At 45.1% G+C, this 20,352-nt stretch overlaps 2 protein-coding genes across 2 annotated transcripts in view; one reads left to right on the top strand and one right to left on the bottom strand.

The window, feature by feature from the left end:
• Positions 1-20,352, top strand: part of BMP2 (bone morphogenetic protein 2) — a 216,395-nt gene that overhangs the window by 18,976 nt on the left and 177,067 nt on the right. The window lies entirely within an intron of this gene.
• On the bottom strand, positions 942-18,792 carry FERMT1 (fermitin family member 1). Its single transcript, XM_027693285.1, has 15 exons — positions 18,695-18,792; positions 15,193-15,366; positions 13,904-14,137; positions 12,336-12,482; positions 11,568-11,781; positions 10,734-10,836; positions 9,485-9,592; positions 8,477-8,608; positions 8,299-8,348; positions 6,437-6,561; positions 6,174-6,280; positions 5,354-5,569; positions 4,604-4,728; positions 2,698-2,839; positions 942-1,545 (listed from the first exon to the last, which is right to left on the bottom strand). The coding sequence occupies exons 2-15, from the start codon at positions 15,341-15,343 to the stop codon at positions 1,372-1,374; spliced, it is 2,028 nt and encodes a 675-aa protein (XP_027549086.1). The 5' UTR covers positions 15,344-15,366; positions 18,695-18,792; the 3' UTR covers positions 942-1,371.

Here is a 20,352-nt window from a genome sequence, read left to right as displayed (position 1 = left end):
GCTTCACTGGTCACTGTGTGTTGTAGGGTAGAACCAAATGTCATTCAGCTCGGTGGGTGTGTGTGGCTCCTTCCAGCAGGCAGAGCTGGAATCACAGTGGTTTGGGTTGGAAGGGACCTTAAAGCTCACCCAGTTCCAACCCCCTGCCGTGGGCAGGGACACCTTCCACTATCCCAGGTTGCTCAGAGCTCCATCCAACCTGGCCTTGAGCACTTCTGGGGATGAGGCAGCCACAACTTCCCTGGGCAACCTGTGCCAGCTCCTCCCCACCCTCACAGGGAAGAATTTCAGTGTGAAGCCATTCCTCCTTGTCCCATCACTCCAGGCCCTTGACCAAAGTCCCTCTCCAGCTCTCTTGGAGCCCCTTTAGGCCCTGGAAGGTGCTGTAAGGTCTCCCCAGAGCCTTTTCCTCTCCAGGCTGAACAGCCCCAGCTCTCCCAGCCTGTCTCCAGAGCAGAGGTGCTCCAGCCCTTGGAGCATCAATCTCTCTTTGGAGTCTGCACAACACACATAAAATCATTCCTCCAGGAATTCCAGCTCCTCACACATAAGCAAGTTTTGTCCAGTGAAACAGAGTAACAGGGACAGAAAATAGAAAGGCCCACACCGAGGCCTTTTTAACAAGCAAATAATTTCAGATAGTACCAAACTCACTTTTTTTCAACCAGGTAATTAACAAAGTTCCTCAAAAGATCGATGTTTTGGATCCAGTTTTTCCAAGATTAATTCTTTGTAGCTTCTCTGGCTTCCAGGGAGCCACCTCAGTGGATGAAGGTAGACATGGGTGCTACATTTTTGAGCAACCGAGTAATCACTACATGAGTTTCGATAGCTCAGCCTGCAGGACTTTGGAACACTGATGGAATGCTTTGTGTTCTCAGGGCAAGTGTCAGACAAGTCATGTAGCTTTAAAATATGTATTTATTCAGCTTTAGTTCTGATAAAAGCTGGGCTCTTTAACAACAGCCACTTTAGCAGTGGGAGGTGCATGGCTGTAACGGAGAAAATTTGCTGTACAATACCCTCAAGTTACATGTCCTGGATGCTTAAACAGATTGCTGCAATTAAAAATACCAGATTAAAAAAATGCCAGTGGCCAGGCACTGTTTATTTAAAAATATCAAGCTGTACAAAAGGAAAACAAAGGTGATTTAATTTTCTGAAGTATTGATGATGGAGTTGCCACATGGCATCCACTGACCTCACCTTCAATATTTAACAAAAACTGTAAACAGTCCCAGTCATATTACAAAGATTAATTGACATGTACAATAATTAGTAGCCAGCAGTTAACAATCAGAGAGATTTTTCCATAATCTCTGCTCTTAGCTATAACAAGAAGCAGGCAGAGGGAAGACAGTTTACTTCATCTCATTCCTGACCTCCAGTTAATTTATGGAAGAGCTCTTCATCCAGCGTTTCATTCTGGTCTTTGGACCGTGTTGACAAGAAGATGTAGCCCCCAATATATTCATGGATGATTTTGCAGTCTGCACTCAGGCACGTGAAAGCAATGGAGACATTCTGGTCAAACTCGATGGCAACCTAAAGGAAACAGGGATGGCAAAATCAGGCCCAGGGATAAGCTGGATTGGGAAGAAAGAGCAAGTGTGGGAGCACAGCTGGGTCACAAATCCTGTGATGAAGCAGTACCTGCCTCTGCTAACCAAGATTTCTGTTCTGCTGCATGTTGAGGGTGTTTGGCCGCTTGTTTCTTACTTTTCTGCTGTATCAGGGCCCTCTTGTGGTCAAAATATTTTTGCTTGTTCACGCAGGCGACAAACTCGTGCTTTTAACTCTTTTTCCAGTGGCATATGAAGTGAACACTGGGAAGAGCAGGAGTGGCACTCCCGACTCTTTGTGCACTTCACCAACGATGTTTAATCTGACCCCTGTTACCTTCTGACCTTAAACCTGCCTTTGGGCTCCAGGTTTTGGTTTCCAGCTACTGTTAGTTCTAAAATGCAGCAAACTGAGCTTAGTTACTAACTGTGGTTCCTGCCTTTTTTTGAGAGGGATTTAAAGGAAACCCAGCAAATTTACCAGAATGACAGGCTCTGGCACAGGGAGTCCTGCAGGAGAGCAATAGGGAGTGTGTCTGATCTCTCCTGGTTCCAACAGATGGATGTGGAAAACTCTGTAAGCAGGAACAGTTTCCAAGGTGCTTCAATTTGCCTCAGGTCACACCAGTTCCACCCCACAAATCTACAATTTACAGAGTTGGCTTCAAGCTTTGAAACCCAAAATCAGAGACCACATATTGACAGGGTTGCTCACACTGTGGCCTTGCAATCTCAGTTTGGGATTTGAAAGACAAATCCTGTATCCTCAGTCTGTGACAGAGACTGAATCCCCCCAGTTCAGAGGATGATGCATGAGCTGGACTGCACAGAGAGTTCAAATGAGATTTTTACTGACAGCAGTGAATGTCACATGTTGGAATCTCTCTATTTCATCCCATCAAAACCAAGGGCAACTCTTAAGGAATAAACTTGGTAGGAACGTTTTAAACTGATGATCTTTTAGTTTCTGACTTTTTAACTACAGGCTCCTTAAGAAAAACTCCAGACAGCTCATTACATAGCACGTCACAACACGTTCAAAATCTTTTCACTGAGGTTTGCAAATATTTTCTGAAAGCATCCTCCAGTGTGTCTGAACTGCAAGGAGCTGAAGGCAGTGCTGTTCCAGCTTTACCTGGCGAATTTCCCAGTTCACATTCCACTGCTTCATGTTGGAGAACCTCCACGTTGTGATAGGATCTCCCGTGGCCATATCTATCCGGATCAGCCTGTTGTAGGACACCCCGAGCACATCGTCCTTTTTGCTTCCTTTAAACCTGGAAAAAAAAAAACAACCCAAAACCTTTGAGCAGATCTGGTTGGCAATGATTTCTGTCTAGAGAAACGTTTCACCTGCTCTCCCCTGAAAGTGCAAAAACATGGGAAAAGTCACGACAGTCTGGGATTTAGGAAAGCTTGGACCTTTCTTTAGAATAGGATTGGTTATAAAGCAAAAGTGTAGACTGGTGAACCATGGGGTAAGATGGAAAATAATCAGGCAGGTAGATCTGCCTGAAATCTTTTCTAATTCATTGTTTCCTGCTAAAAAAGTACTGTTCTTCCTAAATGCATGAATTTTCATTTTATTTTCACTGGGAAAAAATGCCGACGATAATTTTCATTCCTTCCTGTCTCTAATGTTGAAACATGTTCCTCTAGTTACATTAACCTAAATTATATAATCAAAATAAATTTAATATTTTATATATCACAATTTTTATATTTTATATATGACCATTAAGTTATCGAAACAACTGTTGGCAATATATACATATTTCTGGGTATAAATGACATGGCAAAAATATTGAGACATTTAAACATTTCAATTTTCTTCTGATTAGAGATGAAAATTAAACATAAAAGTATCAGAACCTTTGGGGGGCAGAAATTTTTGAGTTGGGAATAGCTGGGAAAAGATCTCTCTGGTAAAGAAACTACCTTCCTGATGAAAGCTGGAAGAGATCTCACCTGTCTGCTTTTACCATTTTCAGTATTTTAGATCCTGTTTGTGAACTTCCTCTCCTTAAATGTACCGGACTTTAGGGAAAGAATGTGACCTGGACAAAATTTGTGCTTTACTTGACACCCCACTGAGATAAATTCACACAGTTTAGGTGTTGGGGGTGTTGGTTTGTTTAAGGGGATTAGTGGTGACAGATGGGGTGAAAATTCCCAGGGCCAAGGAGTTCAGGCAGAATCCTGGCTCCAGTTGACTCTCCAATGCCTCCCAGGAACAGTTTAGAAGCTGGAACACCCAAGGACCAACGTGGTCTTGTAGTTCCCGCAAGTTCCCACTGGGTTTTGGGAACTCAGAGAGTTTAACAGTCCAGATGTGGGCTGTTCCATGCCAGCTGGCCTCTGTGCCAGGGAACAGCTCCCAGCTGCTTCAGTTTACACCACAGATGATTCCCAACTAGCCCTGGAAGAGGTGTTAGGAATAGATTAAGGAAGGTGTCTCCCAGGATGGTTGTGTCAGTACTTTTCAGCTGTTTGGTGTTTTGTCAGGAGAAAAGACTGCGGGTCAGAACCCTGCTGTGTCCAGGGGAAGCTGCTGTGAACACAACAGGACCTTTCTTGTGCTCACTGCTCCTCTAGATCAACCTAAAAAAAGGAGCATTTGCTGTTTTCTTAACGAAATGCCAAAGAAATCAGTGTTTTATCATATTCCAATGAGCAAGGGTCAGAGTGAACACATACTGCAAACCTGAGCACACCGGTGAGATTTGCATTTTTTACATTTTAGTGAGTCAGTAAGTGATTTTAATGAATAATAATTAATTAAATTTAGTGATGTCCATAAGGGTTTAATCCTAGAGATATTGTACTCCTGGCAAAACCCCACAGGTCTGTATGAAGGCAGGTGTAATGGAGAGTCTCGCTCCAGGAATGGAGCTACTGAAGAAAAAACAGCAGTATGGGAGTCACCAGAATTGAAAGGTCTAGGGGGGGGGAAAAATTGGGAATGTTTCCAGAACAGGGACTCAAAGAACTTTCCGCAGACCACTGAGCATGAACACGTTGTGGCTGTGGGATGTGATTACCTTACGATGTAGTAGGATAAGCCAAACTCGGGCAGGGACTGCCATGCTTGGATAAAACGCAGCTTGGCCTCCACCAGGGACATCTGGGATATGTTCTGATGGGCTTCCAGAATGCGAGCAGTCAGCTGGGAAACACGGGAAGGAGAAAGGTTTCAGTTGAGCGGAGAACAAAAATCCCGTTGCTTCCACTGAATCAAACACCGTCAGCTCAGACACCTCGTGCAGAGGCACCACAGAGGGCACCTGGGGACAGACCCTGAGCACCAAGGGCAGGACAGAACAGGGCACCAGGGGCTGGGGGCTGGGTTTGTGCAGCACTGGCTCCATACACTGCTCTGGAGACTCCCCTCAGGATGGGTAGGCTGAGCTCTTTTGCAGCAAAAGCAGCGGACAAGGAATTAGGTGGAGAGGAAGGAGAGGCACCCAGGCCAAGGGGACAGGAAGACCCTGCTGTTCCAGATGCAGAGTAACTTCCTCTCCTTAAAACCCTCCTTTCTTTCTCTGAAGAGACTTTCAGGGACAGTGTATCAGGAACAGAACATCATGGATGACTCAGGCAGGGATGAGGATGAAGGAGAGGTGCTGAGACACCTGTCCCTGTGTTCACTTTAAAGAAAGGCCTCTTACAAAGGGACAAACGAGTACTGCAGGTGATCCTACTGTACAGCTTCCAAACGCTGCTTGGATCCAGCCTCACCCCTCGGCAACCCCTGGAACCACCCACCCCCTGCCAGAGCCATCTCAGGATACCTGCTTGGACTTGTATTTCTTGGTGTAACGCAGCGAGACGAAGCATTCCGGTTTCATATCCATGCTGTCGGGATCAGAGGTGGCCTGGGCAGACATGTTCTTCATCTGCAGGAACGACAGGATCTTCTGCACCTCGGGCTGGTAGGAGCTGTCGGCCATGGTCCTGCCTTTGGAGGCCAGGACACAAGCAGCCATCCACCGAGCATATTGATCCTCCTGCAGCAGCACAGGGATAGAAAGTTGGACACTGTTAGGCTTTACACCTTCAAGGGAATCCAGTACTTTGGAATAGATTCCCTTGGGAATTTGATCGCGTGACATTGTCACCCAATGAGTGGTTTTACACAATTCGGTTTGACTCATTTTAATACAAATGAAATAAACTGGAAATTCATGTAAGATCCTTGTCCCATTGCCCTCATCTGCATGGGGACAGTTCTAATCCAGGAAAGGACAGAACAAAATCCAGACCTCAGCCCTCTGAAAACATCGGAACAAAATACTGGAATCTCCTTTTATTTTTTTGATAGTTTGTTCTTTTTTTTCTTTCTACCAGCCTTACTTGGAAACTGGTGAAAACAGTGATGATAAAATGCTATCATTGGAAAATGATACACACAGGATTATTGTCCTTTTATCCCCATAATAATCATGTATTTGTTAGGCCACCACGTCATTCTTAAATTTTACTAAAGGTCTAGGTAATAAACTCTCTGCAGCATCCTTATTTTTCTAAACACATTCCAGGACAGGACAACAGATCTTCTAGACAATCTGCCATAAATCTGGAACACAGACTTCCCCTTGTCTCGTTACTCACGTTGTCACATCTCAAATACACTTCATTCATGCCATCAGCAACAGGAATTAGCAACTTGATTCCAAACTTCTTTGCTGCAACATTTACATCTGGGACAACTTCACATCCTGGATCACAGAGAATCAGAAGGAAATTCATTGGTTTCATTCCTGTATCACTGATTTTAATCACTGATTTAGTACTAAAGGACCAGATTTAATACTCAAGTTGTTTTCCTTTGAGATCAGAGGACTCAGAAAAAGGAAAGAAAGGAAAATTCCTACCTTTTAGGTTTAGCTTCTCAATGGGTTCTCCCTGTGCAGATTCCTTGTTTTTAAAATAAGATATTGAAGTGTCTCTGAAGATAAACCAGTATGACTTGATAGCTTTGAGTGAGAGCTTCCTGGGCCTACAGGAAACAAAGGAATCACACTGGTTTCTACCAAAATGGACAAACTGCCAAGTCACTCACAAATATTCTGGTGGAGCTGAAATTTAATCTGAATATCTAACAAAAATTCTATTCCTTCACTAATTATAGAGGTTCTGCAGCACTTCAGGAGAGAAAACCAGAGGTGTTAGCTCTGTTTATTAGAGAAATACTTCACAAGTAGTGACAAAGGTCAGCAATGAAGTTAAAAGGAAGAAAAAAGATAAAAAACTATTCCAGTCCTTCCCTTTAAATCAAAGATGATGGTACAAAGAGTATAGAGCTGTCTGGAAAGGTGATTTATTATACACACTCTTACCTTCTCCAGACCCTTTCTAAAAATCCTAGTTTAGAATCCTTTCTAGAAAATGGTGATTTTTATGTTTAAATTAAAAAAAAAGCGGATTTTCAAAACTGCCAAAGAATTTGGCTTTTAATTTCCCAATAACAACAACATTCTTCAAAAATAAGGGACTATAATTATTTTTAAACAGACAAAAATATTTTTCTATTAAAAATAAAAAAAATCCTGAAAATTTTATGGAAAGCTTTTTGAAAAAAATATTGTATTTCTCCACAATATTGTCACCCACCTGAAGCATCATTTCCTGTTGTGCTAATGTGGTGTAGGCTGAGAATAAATAGGAATAAAAGTCCACCATATGAACACTAAAGCAGTAGGACATGCAGAGCTTTGCATTTTTACCATTAAGCAAATAATTACAGGAGCAAAATGTTGTTGTTCCTTTAAAAAAACATTTTACACCTTACTTAGCTTCTAAAACGTCTTGGGTTTAGTAAGTGATTTATCAAGAACACAGGAACCTTTTCCTGATGAAAAATAACAACTGAATGCTTTTAAAAGCAAACTCTTTTAAAAACTCTTTTAAAAGCAAACTGCTCCACTGCTGGGGGAAAACAAACAATCCATTGTTAAAAGCTTGAATTCCCTTTCTTCTGAAGGCACCTGAATAATCTGAATGTCAAATAAAATTCCTAATTAGAAATTAATAATTAACAATTCTTAACAGTCAACAACAGTTACCATTTTTCAGGTGCCGTTTTCAGTTCCCTGGCTACTAAACACCATCTGTCCACGGAATGAATCTGATAAATATTCGTGCAACAGGAAACTTTATCTTTCTGAAACACAAAGGCTGTTTTCTGATAAAAGGCACTGCAGACTTGAGGTCTCTGCAGTCGTTTAGATCACCCAAAAATCAAGATATTATAGCGGGACCACAGAAACTCATTTTGATGTTAGAAGAAACAGCCTCTGTGTTTGGTTAGAAAAGGGGTCATTTGGTTATTTCTTTCGTTTAAAAAATACATTCCCCAGGGTTGCTTTCAGAAATTCTTCTCAGGGAGAACTGCGAGTTTCTTCTAGTTTTTTTCACTGGCAAAACCCAGTAAAATGGGATTGAAAATAAAACTGTAGAGTTTTGTTTAGAGATGAGTGATGAGCGTGATCTTTTAATAAGTACGAGTTTAGTTACCCCAGCACCCCAAAAGCTGGAAAGATTTACCAGAAGAAGCAATAGAAAGATTGGAAGAGGATGGTATTAGGATATATATATATATATATATATGTTAATTTATAACTATAGGATCTGCTGTTAGATGAGAGTGAAAAACTCAGGAGATCTCTTGTAAGGTTAAGCCTGTTTTATTCAGGTTAAGGTTTTGCCTGGTTTATTATTAATGTTAACAACTCACCTAACTAGCCTGAGATTATCAGCAAGTTTTGGGATGTCTGTGATGTCCTCCTATTGGGAACAATTAGGAATAACTTTAGTACAATGCACTCTGTTAGAAAACCCAAGAACTGGGTGGGATCATCAGAGCCAACACCTTTGACACCGTGACAGCCATTCCAGGATCCCGAAGGACCTACCAAAATGTTACTTGTGCTTCCACCTTCCAGTGTCACTTCCAGGTTGGAAAGTGCAGCTTCTACTTCATCTACTTCCGATTCACAGGTGGAATCTTGTGCCTCTGACGATAATGACAACTTGCTGACATGATACTGAAATAAAACATCAGTAAACAACAGTCAGGGTATCAATCAGCAACACAAATCACAGCATACGAAAAGGACCATTTGGCCTTCTGGGTGTTGGACAACTGTGGAGTTCTGCAGCACAGAACCAGGGTTTTTCCCCAAGGAAACAGGGATGTCCATTATGCTCTCCAGTGCAATGGCTGATAACAGTTTCCTATTTTCATTGCCAGTGTTTGCATTCCTTCGCTGTTATAACCGTCCCTGTTCTGGGAGGTGGACAAGATGCTACATTTGCATCCTTGGAACTGTAAACTTTAAGCACCATCCATACCCGCTGGAAACTTGGAGCAAAGTTCCCTGGTGTTCTGTAGCAGCAGGGCTGTGAATTTTTGGCAGCTCCATTTACATTTGAAAGGAAGGAATTTATCATCACCAAACATTTGTGCCTTATTCCCCACGGTCAGGGCCTGAGCCGTGCTCGCTCCCATTAAATTTCCGTGTGCTGCACAGTGCCCTTCCCTTCATATTGTACTGCAGCTTTTTTCCTGTCTGTTATGAACATATATATTACAGAAACGTTCAGGAAGAAGAGGTGAAAGGATGGTAGCAACACTTCATACTAATCTTCTGATATCTGCTATCAAAGTGGCATCCTGGGTGTGGTTTGCTCTAGACAATGTTGTAAGTGGTTCCACACTTGTATGTGCCCGTTTGAATAATGGTGTCACTGCTGCTCCTGACTTGGGTTGGTTTAGCTGCTGGATGCTGCTTATTGTTTCTCACCCAAAGAGCAGACCCCAATCCAAGCAGAGCTGTTGGCCTCGCCTCTATCCTGGTCCTGTCCTAGCTTGTGCCTGCCTCCTGAGGAAACAGGTTTTGCCACTTGGATCAAGTACGTGCCTGTATGGCAGCGAAGATCAGCATTTCCTCCTCCGTGCAGTCGATCTCCTCCAGCAGGATGGCCCAGCGGGCCTGCTCGTAGAGCTGGTTGATTCTCACTGCATCATACTGGAGCAAAAAAGAACAACACTGGCCATTAATGACCAAGGTACAGATTCATAATCAGCTGATCTAACACCGGGCTGAACCACAACCGTTGTTTCCTTCCTCCTCCCACCTCTGCCTTGTTCCCTTCTCCTGTACCAGCTTGTGCATTGTGTGCCTGGGCACAGTGACCTGCTGAGCCAACAGAAAACACACCAGCAGCCCTTGGCTGAGGCAGAAGAGGAGATTAAGACACCCCCTTTTGAGGCAGCAGGCCCTGGACTGGTGTAGCAGAACTGTGAAACCACACCGTGGGAGTGACAGCAGCGAGACAGAGCTGGTACGAGGGTGACACGCGGAACTCTCGTCCCTCACTTCCCCTCTTTGCTCTTGGCTCTTTCAGTTCTGGTTCTGCCTTCGCAGCAGCTTCATGTTAGTCAGATCTGCCTTAATTCACCATCCCTTTTTTGGACAGTGATTGTCTCTTATTATCTGCGTGGTTAATAAGCTGAAGTGACTCAGAAATATTCAGCCCCAGAGCTAGTGAGGGTGTAAACCTTGGGGCATGACCTCTCCCAGCAGAGGGGATATATTCAGCTGCCTGAAGTATTTTTGGGCTGTGGCTCCGTGGCTGGCTGGGACAAAGAGAGGAAATGTTTGGGCTGCTGAGTTTGAGACACATTTCAGTAGGGGTGGCATTTCACCCAAAACCCACGCCACATGAACTGCAAAGTGTCCTGATCACTTCTGAGGGGTTCAGCCCAGAAAAGCTGTGAAATTCAGCAAGGACAGTGGAACAGAAATGTCATTTTTAAGTTCATTTTCAAAAGCAGGGCTTATACCATTACATCATTTAAGTCTAGTTTTCCCCTTAATTTTTTCATGTCAAAAGAGAGAGAGAAAGTCAACCAGCCCCTCTGGAAATATGGATACTGTTTCTGGAGCTCTTCAGAGCTCTCATCTTTATACTTAAGATCTTAAGAACAGTGTCCAGAGGGTAAAAGTGCAGCTGTAGCTGAGGGGAAGAAATTGGATTTGATTTCTGAAGGGCCTGTAACAAATCCTAGCTAAAATCCTATATATATATCTACATTCTATATTATTATGTAGCTCCTTGACATGAAAGCAAGCAAACAATGAACAGCAATAAAAACAAAGCTCTTACTTTTGGATTCAAATCAAAGAAAGTGTAATATTTAAAGCGTAGAAGAAGTTGATCGTCCTCCAGAACACCTTGTTCCATAAGGGATCGAGAGGAATCCAGCCAGCTGGGGAAGAAAACAACCCACAGATTCATCTGCACAGGAAAAACCCCAACACATGCAGAGCTCCAATGCAAGCGTGAAACAAAAGTGGGAACAAACAGCTCTGATTCCTGCAACTCCAGGGAAAAGTCACATAATTCAAGAAGGTGGAATGTTCATAGGGATTTTCAACTTTCCTTGTATAAACACAATACCTACAATCTTCCTCATTTTTTTTCTCCAGCACTACTCAAAACATGAGGAGCAGATGCCAGGAACTAAGCAGTAACTAGTTGTGGGGTGACCAATGCCAGTAAGATTCTTTCTTCTTCATCCCCAAAAATGGGAGGTTCAGTTAAACCTCAGGGAAGAATCTGCCTGTAATATTTTGAATTCCCATTTTGATTCCAGTGTTTGCTGGTTTATAATTCCAGCTCCTTCTGTCATCCAGTGAAATCCAATGAAAATATCCAAGTCGCTGTTAAATGCCCCACAGATGACTGACAATCCATATTTTAGTGCTAGAGGGACAATCCTCTCACACCATGAGAGCCCTGAGTGCTCTGTATTCTCTGTGGTGGACAAAAAGCAACGTTTGCTTGTGCAGAACTCACTTAATCACCTACTTGTGGTGCAAAATTACTGAATTTATCTATTCCCATTCCCATTGAAAGCCTTGGGAGTCTGCTATCCAAACTGACAATGACATCATTGACCATTTTAAAAGCAAAGGATCTCAAAGAGAGGCACCTTACCCTGCATTAAGCTTGGCTTTGTCAGCCAAGCTCCGTGGCTGGTACATCTCTGCCAGCATTTCTGGGGAGCAGTTGGGATAACTGAGGGCCAGGACGTTGCAGTTCTGCTCAGTCAAGGGGCTGTCACTGAACCAGGTGATTGTGGAAGAAGCTGGAGACCCACTGACAGGATCATAAATGGGTGTCATGGTTTTACTATATAATCCTGGGTTTGCTGCAAGTTAAGAGCGTAACACATTATTCCAAGGAAAACTGGTCTTGTCTACCACTTCCCATCATAAAAACCCCTTTTCTTTCAAGGCAGTCTCCTATCTCTGCTGTTTCCACCTGGCCTTGTCCTTTCCCAGGTGAGGTGACCTCAGGGACAGAAGTGCTCTGTGAGATATCTCAGTTGTGTTGGACACGGGAAACACACACTTTCAAGCCTTTATTTCTCATTTTCCTTGCAGGTTGCCAAATTTCATGAACATTTTAAGCGTGGTCTCACATGTTCAAAGAGCAGCAGCACATCCTGTGTGCAGGGCCACAGCTGATCACCTGTTTGCTGGTATGGCCTTTCTTCATATCAATGGGAAGGAAAACATTTGTAGAAACAACAGGAAAATATCGATATATTGGAGATTTCCTGCAGCCACTGATTTCAGGCTCTGTGTCTGTGACTACCATCCTACATAAACTGGTCTCCCCGGGTTTAATTGCATAACAAAGAGTTCCTTCCTCTTTTTGACTTTCACTCAGAAGAATAAAATCATATTGACTCCTCATTACCTGGTAATCCAGAACTCGCTGGGGAGTTGCACAGGTTTAAAATATCTTCTGTAACTGGTTCTTTGCTGTTCTTGTCCTTTTTCTTTTTCTTTTTGAGTGTGTCTCCTGATTGCTTCAGCAAAGAGAGTTCTTCTGAGCGTCTGATATCTGCAATGGCAGTTTGGGAAGTGAAGCAAGATGAGACTTAGCAGATTCAGGAAGCTCCACGTTGCAGTCTGACCTTTATTTTTAGCAGGTTGAAAGCAGTAGCCATGGAAAATCCAGTAATTCTGTAACAAGGCTTTGGGCTGTGAGAGGGAGTTTTGTCAGGATTTAAGCCTGGTTTTGTGGGAAGTGTAACTGCATTTTAGAGCACCAGGAAAAACTCTTTCTCCCTCATGGCTCTGCAATCACCTTGGGGCATAATATCTGAAGTTATGAATATCTGAATTACCAATAAGCAAGAACCACTGTGTTTGAAGCTCATGCCTTTTATTATTCACTGTATTTCTCACACAAGTTTCTGTCTGGGCTGTCCACTGTTCCCTGCTCATTCAGACAGGTATTCTCAGCTGCAAACCTGGCACTTCACTTCTGAGAAACACTTTTACCCTGGGGGTAAACAAAGACTGGTTTTTTTTTTGACAGTATTCACTCATGAGGAAAGTTACAGCATTTCTGCACTGACTCAGTCTGGGAGAAATATTTAATTTGGCCAAATGCCAGTTGTATAATTATGGCATCGTTATAGCAGAGCTGTTAAGTATAATAAAGGCAGGCTACACCTTTCACAATCCACTACCAGGAGGTGGAATTGGAAGCTGCCTTTTGGTCAACACGAGGCAGTAAATTCCTTCTGAAGATGAGGGTGTTATTGGGCTGAGCTCTGAGGACCTAAATTAAAACGAGGATTTTAATCCCCGTTTTACCCTAAAGCGAAGGGATTTTGAAGACGGTTTGCAGACTCAAATTATTCCCTGTTGAGCACAGGCACATCTCTGGCATTCCCCAAAACCTCACCTCCACTTGGAGGTGCTCCATTATTGGAAAGAGAGACTCGGAGACTCAGTGCTGCGAGACATTTGTGGGCTGGTGTGGGGTCATTAGATATGCCCTGATCTGAACAGGTTTGGGCATATAAAAGTTTTGAACATTCAAAACATGCTGCTTCTGAAGTGAATATGTAACCAATATGCTAAGTGAATATAGGTGATAAATCAGTTGACACCATAAAATTGCCTGTGGTGAAGGCTGCTGGAGGACACTGATAAGCTCCAGCTCTTAGTCAATGGCACGGAATAATCAGGACCGAGTCCTGCTCCAGGAGGACCAAGATTCCTACAAAACCACCAACAGGATCTTGACTATCCAGTCCTCCTGCAGCTCTTGGGACACATCTCTGACAGTGTGTGCATCAGTTCTCACAGAGACTGAGAACCACTGCCATGCACTGCACACTAAAAACCAAAAAATCTGTCCAAATTTCTCCTTAAGCTCAACAGTTTTGTGAGGAAGGACTTCACACCAAAACAGAGTCACCCAATGAAACACTCCAACTTAGTTGCCAGAGGGGGTTTATCTTTACTTACTGAGAATTTTGCAGATGTCACTGACAGCTCTGAACACCATGGTAGAGAAGCTGACTTTGAGCCTCACAGTCTTCATGTTTGGCAGGCGGAGCCGCAGCATTTTGTGCTGGGGGGTGAAGAACAGCTTGGCATCTGCCTGCACCCCACACTTGTCCAGTGTCCAGTGGGTTTTCAGAAGCCAACACTTCTTTTGCTCCCACCAAAAAGCATAGTCTGACCAGTCTTGTGATATCTCTAGGAAAACACAATGTGGTGTTAATTAACTGTGGAGCAAATATGCAAAAAAACCTCGGTTTGGAAACAGTTCTCTGCAAACGGGAATATTTATTTACATTAAGCAGCAACCACAGCTCCTGAGATCTGAACCCCATTTGCTGAATACTTGTGGCAGTCACTGGGAACTAACTTTGTCAATGTGTAGCAGCAGGTAAAGTTGCTGTGTGGTCTTGGTTGAGCTGTTCCCATCTTTTCCATCATTCCTCGTTCCTCCTCATCGGCTCTGCCACGCAGAGGCTGTTCCTCACCGTGTCTCTAACACAGCAGAGCCCTGGCCTATGGTGGAGCTCCCTGGTCAAAACTGCGACTCAAATTTGCTTCAAATATTAACACTGAAAGCTTTTCACACCTGTTGAGTACTAGTGAAAAAAATACTGTGAAAAATTAGCCTTCTGACCCTGTGGAAACTCCGACTGCATCGGTTTCCAGCTCAGTCGTGTGTGTAAGTGTGCAGAGGATGCGGAAGTATTTTCCACCTCTGCTCACTTGCTGTGACTGTACACAGGGTATTTTACTTTCCATTTCTTAACTACTTTGACTTGGTCAGTCTCAGCTGTTCCCTCCTGAATGTGTGCAATGGATAATGTGGCTCAGATTTTATCTAGAATGCCCCAAAAGCACAGGAAACAGTAACTTCTGAAGCGCCTTTTAACAACTAATCCTGTCTCTTTGACTGCCACAGGTAGATAGACGAGGTATCAGCTCCCCAAACTGCCCACCCATAACATCTGTCTGGGAAGGGAGTTGAATAGTCAGCCTGCTCTGATTATTTTTGTCAAACTGCAAGGGCAAACCCGAAGTTTTGTTTGCACTGTGGTAGCACAGGGGCTTTGGCCACAGACAGGGAGGGGCCCTGACCACATAAAACCCCGAGTCTGAGCATCTCCACGCTCTGTGCCGTGGCACAAGAGAGGCAGCACCGTTTCAAAACCTGCAGCAGCCTCTCTTTGTAGAGGGAAAGCTGCACTTATTACTTGCATAACACTGTGTAAATGAAACAGGTCTTTACTCACTCATTTTTTCTACTAATTTCAGCATCAGTCCTCCAATGTGAAGGTCCCCTGTGACCTGTAGTAAAAATTCCTTTTCTACGCCTTCATGTTGATGGTCAACTGTCAGCAAGAGCTCCCAGGTGTGAGACCCATAGTCAGTTGAGGAACTCATGTTGGAAAAGGTCTGTGTGAGCTCTGCAAAAACAAACAGGATGTTTTTCCTCCACTCTCCCAAACAAATGCATTTCTCCACAGTCTCAACACAATTCCACGCTGCCAAGACTTCGCAGCGGCCTTGGCTGGAACTTCAGAGGTGTTATCTTGTTACCTCTGAACTAGACTCTGCTCTGGTGATTGCTGTTGCAAGATAGGAACGTGGGTGTTTTTTGGTTTTATTTTGATTTCACCTCTCCCCCAATTCAGTTGCCTCCAGCTGGGGAGAGATGGCCCAGTTTCACCCGGGCTTTACCACCATCCAGGGCTAATCTGCCAGTCTGGACACCAAAGCCTGCAGTTGTGGGTGGGATCTGTTTTGGCAATCTGTCCAGTGAACGAAGGAATTTCGTCGACTTGTGCACTCAGAGCTGTAATTTTCACTGCAAATCAAAGTTTACACTTGCAGTTCTGCCAGCTTGGGCCCGTGGGACCAAATCCAGGGAGTAGTTTTACCTATTTGGGTAGTTGAGAGGGGAGACAATTAACCTTAGTGGCTCTCTGCCAGCAATACCCAGGCACAGAGCTGCAGTTCCTGCTGCCTCGCACAGGGACGTGTCCTGTCTCAGCAGGGGGAATTGTCTGGGATCCCACCAGGCTCCTGCCAGGACAGGTAAAAATAATCATGCCAAGCCAAACCAGAGAAGATGCTCCAAGTAGAAGCTTTGGTTATCATCAGTTGAGTTCTAATTCCTGAAGAAAGAGCTTGTAGGTACAAGGTGATTGATGCTGCAGGCAGGATCTGTGACATTTAACCAGCGAGAGAAGATACCACATCAGCTCTCTGCCCTGAAACAAGGCTTTGCAGCTGAGGCTTAGGCACTAAAGTCAGTGATTTCCATTTATTGCAGATTTTCAGCAACACACGAGAACCCAGGTCACAGACACAGCTGAAGGTGCCCCACACAGGCTGCTTTTAGCACAAAAACAACGGGGAGCTGTTTACAAAGAAGGCCAGAGGGGATGTAACAACCTCAACAGGCTGTTGTAGATATTTTTTAAAAAACAAGTAGTCGGTAACTTTAAACCTTTAGCCTAAAAGTTAAGTCAAACCCAGAAAAATCAAGGGTGGTTGGCACAGGTGAGGAGCGAGAGAAGGAATGACCTTTTCTGGGATTGACTGCAGGACAAGATCAGACCAGCTTAGGTTACACTAATGTAAAATTAAGCTAAAGGTTAGAAACAGGGTAGAAAATTAAATTCACCTAATTATCAAATTTGATACGTTGTTAATTATGTTTCCTGCAGTATTTGTGTTATGGAGTACAGTGTAAATCCAAGTCATCTGTTTCAGTGAAGTTCTCTTAAAATGCTCAGAACACAGTGTTGTAGACATGGTTCCTTCAACTCCTTTGGGCTTAGGTCATACCTGGTGTCAACACTACTGATATAAAAGTTGGTATCAAAGGGAGAATAGAAATGAGCTGGTAATGACAAATTCTACTAATAAGGAAAAGTGAGTCAAATGTAAAGGCAAAGGATTTCGAAGATTAAATTAAGATTTGAAAGATTAGATGGATTCCCCCTTCAATGAATGACAACATAAATGAAGCAATGTCCAGCTCAAAGCCATCCTTTCACCAGGAAATCCCCTTACCAACGAGTTCTACTGGAACAGAGCTGTGAGCCTGCCCGGAAATTCTAAAATTACAATGACATTTAGAGAGCCCTAAGTCAGAAAACTGCAACTTCCTAACTGTGGGACTCCAAGAGGCCAATTTACACCGCTGAACAAGCACTATTGTTAGTTGGGATCTTGGATGTGCCAGCCCACACCTTTTCACCAAACAGTTACTAAACCAACAAGGGTTGATACTTATCCAAGAAGTTTGCTTGGCTTGCCTTGGTAAATAAAGGCATTGTGTTGGACACTGGGAAACCCTGTGGCTTTCCTGCCTCTGGGATAGAGGATTTGGAATTTGTGCTGCTGTGCGCCACATGGATTTATTTAGGAGCTTAGCTGTGCATTAGACCGAGTGGAAGGGAAGGGCTGGGACTCTCCTGAAGCATCCAAGGCACAGCTCCCAAGGGGTCTCCCAGGCAGGTGGGGCAGTGCAAGGTGCAGAGAACAGCTGTCGTTCCTGACTTTAGAAAAATCAGGATGCCCCTAGTCAAGCTCCTAAGCATCACTAACAACTCCAACAGTAATCCACAGCCGGCCTATGGATGAGAACGATGTGATTTTATTTCAGAAGCTCAAGGTGGAACGTGGCAGATGAACTACACCTGTGCCCACCCTTGTTCCACCATAAACCAGTATGGTTATGGAGAAGCACCAGTCTCACCTGCCCTCTTGTACCAGTGAAAACATTTGGGAGCTGATGTGGATTTTTTTTTCGTTTCATTTTAAATTTGGTTTCGCTTCCCAGTCTAATTCTGCACACAAATGCCTGTGCTGACACGGGTGAAAATGAGCAGCCCAAGGGGTGGGCGAAACCCTTTCCTTCTTCATGCTGAGTTGGAAATCCATGGCCTCGGTGCAGCTAATCCTGGCACTGCATCATTCCGTAAAGCTGCATCATTCCCTCTTCCCCACCTCCTCTGCAATCCAGGAGGTTTCAGTTTGGAGATAAGGCAACACAAACACTAGTAAATCTACCGGAGTATGCAGCACAAACAAAGCCTGCTCGTGAAAATGGGCACAAGCGAAGCAACCAACTCCTGAGCACGAAAACCCAACCGAACCCAAACTGCCAGGGCTCCACGTCCCACAACCTCCGGGTCAAGCCTGGATCTGCTCGGGAACGCGCCCCAGCTCCCGGGCTCCACGTGTGCTCAGCTGTAAGGCCTGGCACGGGCAGATCAGACAGGCCAGAAACGTGTCTCCAGGCTACTGCTGACTCCGTCGGGATTTCTACAATGCACTCTGCCCAACCCCGCTACCAAAGAGCAGCGATGGCTCCGCAGACCGAGCTCTGCGCGGGTCTCAGCACGCACAGCCCCAAACTTCAAACCGTGCGTGGGAGCGAAGGAGGATGCGAGCCGTGCTCCAGCAAGGCGCGAAACACCCGAGGTTAAGGTCGAGAGGGGCGAAACGATGTTTCCCGGCGTATCCCTCGGGCCGGCGGCGCCCGGGGGGTCCCGCGGAGCAGCGCCCGCGGAGCAGCGCCCGCTTTGAGGAAGTGCCGAGCGGCCGCGGAGGAGGCGCCCGGAGCGCCGAACCGCGGCCAAAAGCGCCGGGAAAGAAAGAAATAACCCCGGGTGGTCGGGCGCTCCCTCCGCGGGTGCAGCGCAGGGCCGCCCGCAGGTGGTGCCCCGGGGCCGCTCCCGCATCGCCCGCGCTCCCGCAGCGCTGCCCGCGCTCCCTCACCTGCCGGCCCCGCTGGCAGCGCTGCCCGCGCCTCCCGCGCCCTTCGCCACCTGCCTCTCAGACGCCTCTGAGGGGAGGAGCGGCACCCCCGCGGGAGGCGGCCCTTCCTCTCTTCCCCTTCCCCTTCCCTCCGCCCCGCGCGCCGTGGGAGAGCGTCCCGCCCGGAGACAGCACCCCAAAGGTGACCCCGAGGCCAGCGAGACACCCCGGGTGCTGCTTTTAGGCTGCGGCTGTGGGGAGGTTTTGGGGCTGCCCTGAGAAAATCGGTTCCAAAGGTGCGACGGCAAGGAATAGAGGTGCAATGGCAAAGAACAAAAAAAGTGTGTTTGGAGGTGGAATTGTGTTAGGAGGCACAGGATTAAAGTGGGCTGAATCGGCAGAAACCAGGCAAATGCTTCTCCAGGAGTCAGATTTCCACAGAAAGTCTTCCTTGCGTTAAACTTTTGACTTGTTCGAGGGTCTAGTAAAGCGCAGCAGCAAAACAAAACCAAGACGACGACAGGAAAGAGAAACAGAGAAAATAATGGAAAAAATTCTTTCAGACTAAACCCATACCCTGGGAAAAGACTGCAGAGATATATAAGGATGTATCTTGACGTGCCATGGGCAACAAATAGTTACTTTTATGAGAACAAAGCAGATGTGAAGTTGTCAAACCACAGATACTATCGCAGCATATTTGCTCCCCTGGGCTCGGTCACTGAGCTGCTCTGATCATGCTCAGCTCTTCAGGCTGCCTGTACATGCACCGAGGTTCTGTCAGCATCAGACATCCCTGGAGGCACAAACTTGAGAGCTCACGAAGCCTTTCAGGGCTTTCCATCACCTGAGGGCACAGAAAGGCCTTTAATCACCCCAACTAGACCCATCTGGGACCAGTTCCAGGAGTCCTAAGTTAAGCCAGGGCTCGATAGGTGTTTGATCCTCACCTGAGTCCAGGTTCATCCCTCCATGTGGAGCAGCTCTGCTTTTGCTGCTCCTTGGCCCTGTCTTGACTCAGTTGCTTTTTAGATCTTCCTAGAGCAGTTTGGTAAGCTACCTGCTTGTTATTATTTTTTAAACACAGGTACCTATGCAGATGAGCAATTAACTTTGCATGGAAAAAAGCTATGAAGTAATATAAAATTCAGGTTTGGGTTACTTTCAGTAGTTGGCAAAGCAATTAGAAGAACTTCAGAGGTTGTTCTTGGGCCAGAATATTCTGGTGTGTGCTATTCCTGGCTGCATGAGCTTTTACTTTTACTTTTAGTGGCTGCTTTTACACCCTAGCCGTTACTTATGGGGTTAGAATGCAAAACCAAGAAGCTTTTCCTGGTGTTCTATTCAGCCTAAGCAGAGACACAATGCAGAGTTCTTTTCTTGGTAGGCCTCTGTGTGTCTGTTATGATTTTACCCGAACTTAAGAAAAAAAAAGTGCTCAGTATTGAACTCCAGGTACTGTTGGGGTCACTTCAGCTCATGGATGCATCTGTTTTCCAAATTCCTGTTCTTATCCAACCTGCCTTACTTAGATTCTCCTCACATCCTCCATGCAGTAGATGTAATACTTCCTCCTCCTCCTCCTCCATGAGCAGCATTTTCCGCTCAGGCCGCATCAAAAGCGGATCTAGACCAGACCCACAGGGGGGGTGGGGAACAGCAGCAACTTCTTGCAAGAG

This window comes from Neopelma chrysocephalum, unplaced genomic scaffold, assembly GCF_003984885.1.
Source record: "Neopelma chrysocephalum unplaced genomic scaffold, ASM398488v2 Primary Assembly neopelma1_91, whole genome shotgun sequence".
Taxonomy (NCBI): Eukaryota; Metazoa; Chordata; class Aves; order Passeriformes; family Pipridae; genus Neopelma; species Neopelma chrysocephalum.
Note: the sequence above shows the minus strand (reverse complement) of the source record. Positions and strands in the feature narration are given on the sequence as shown.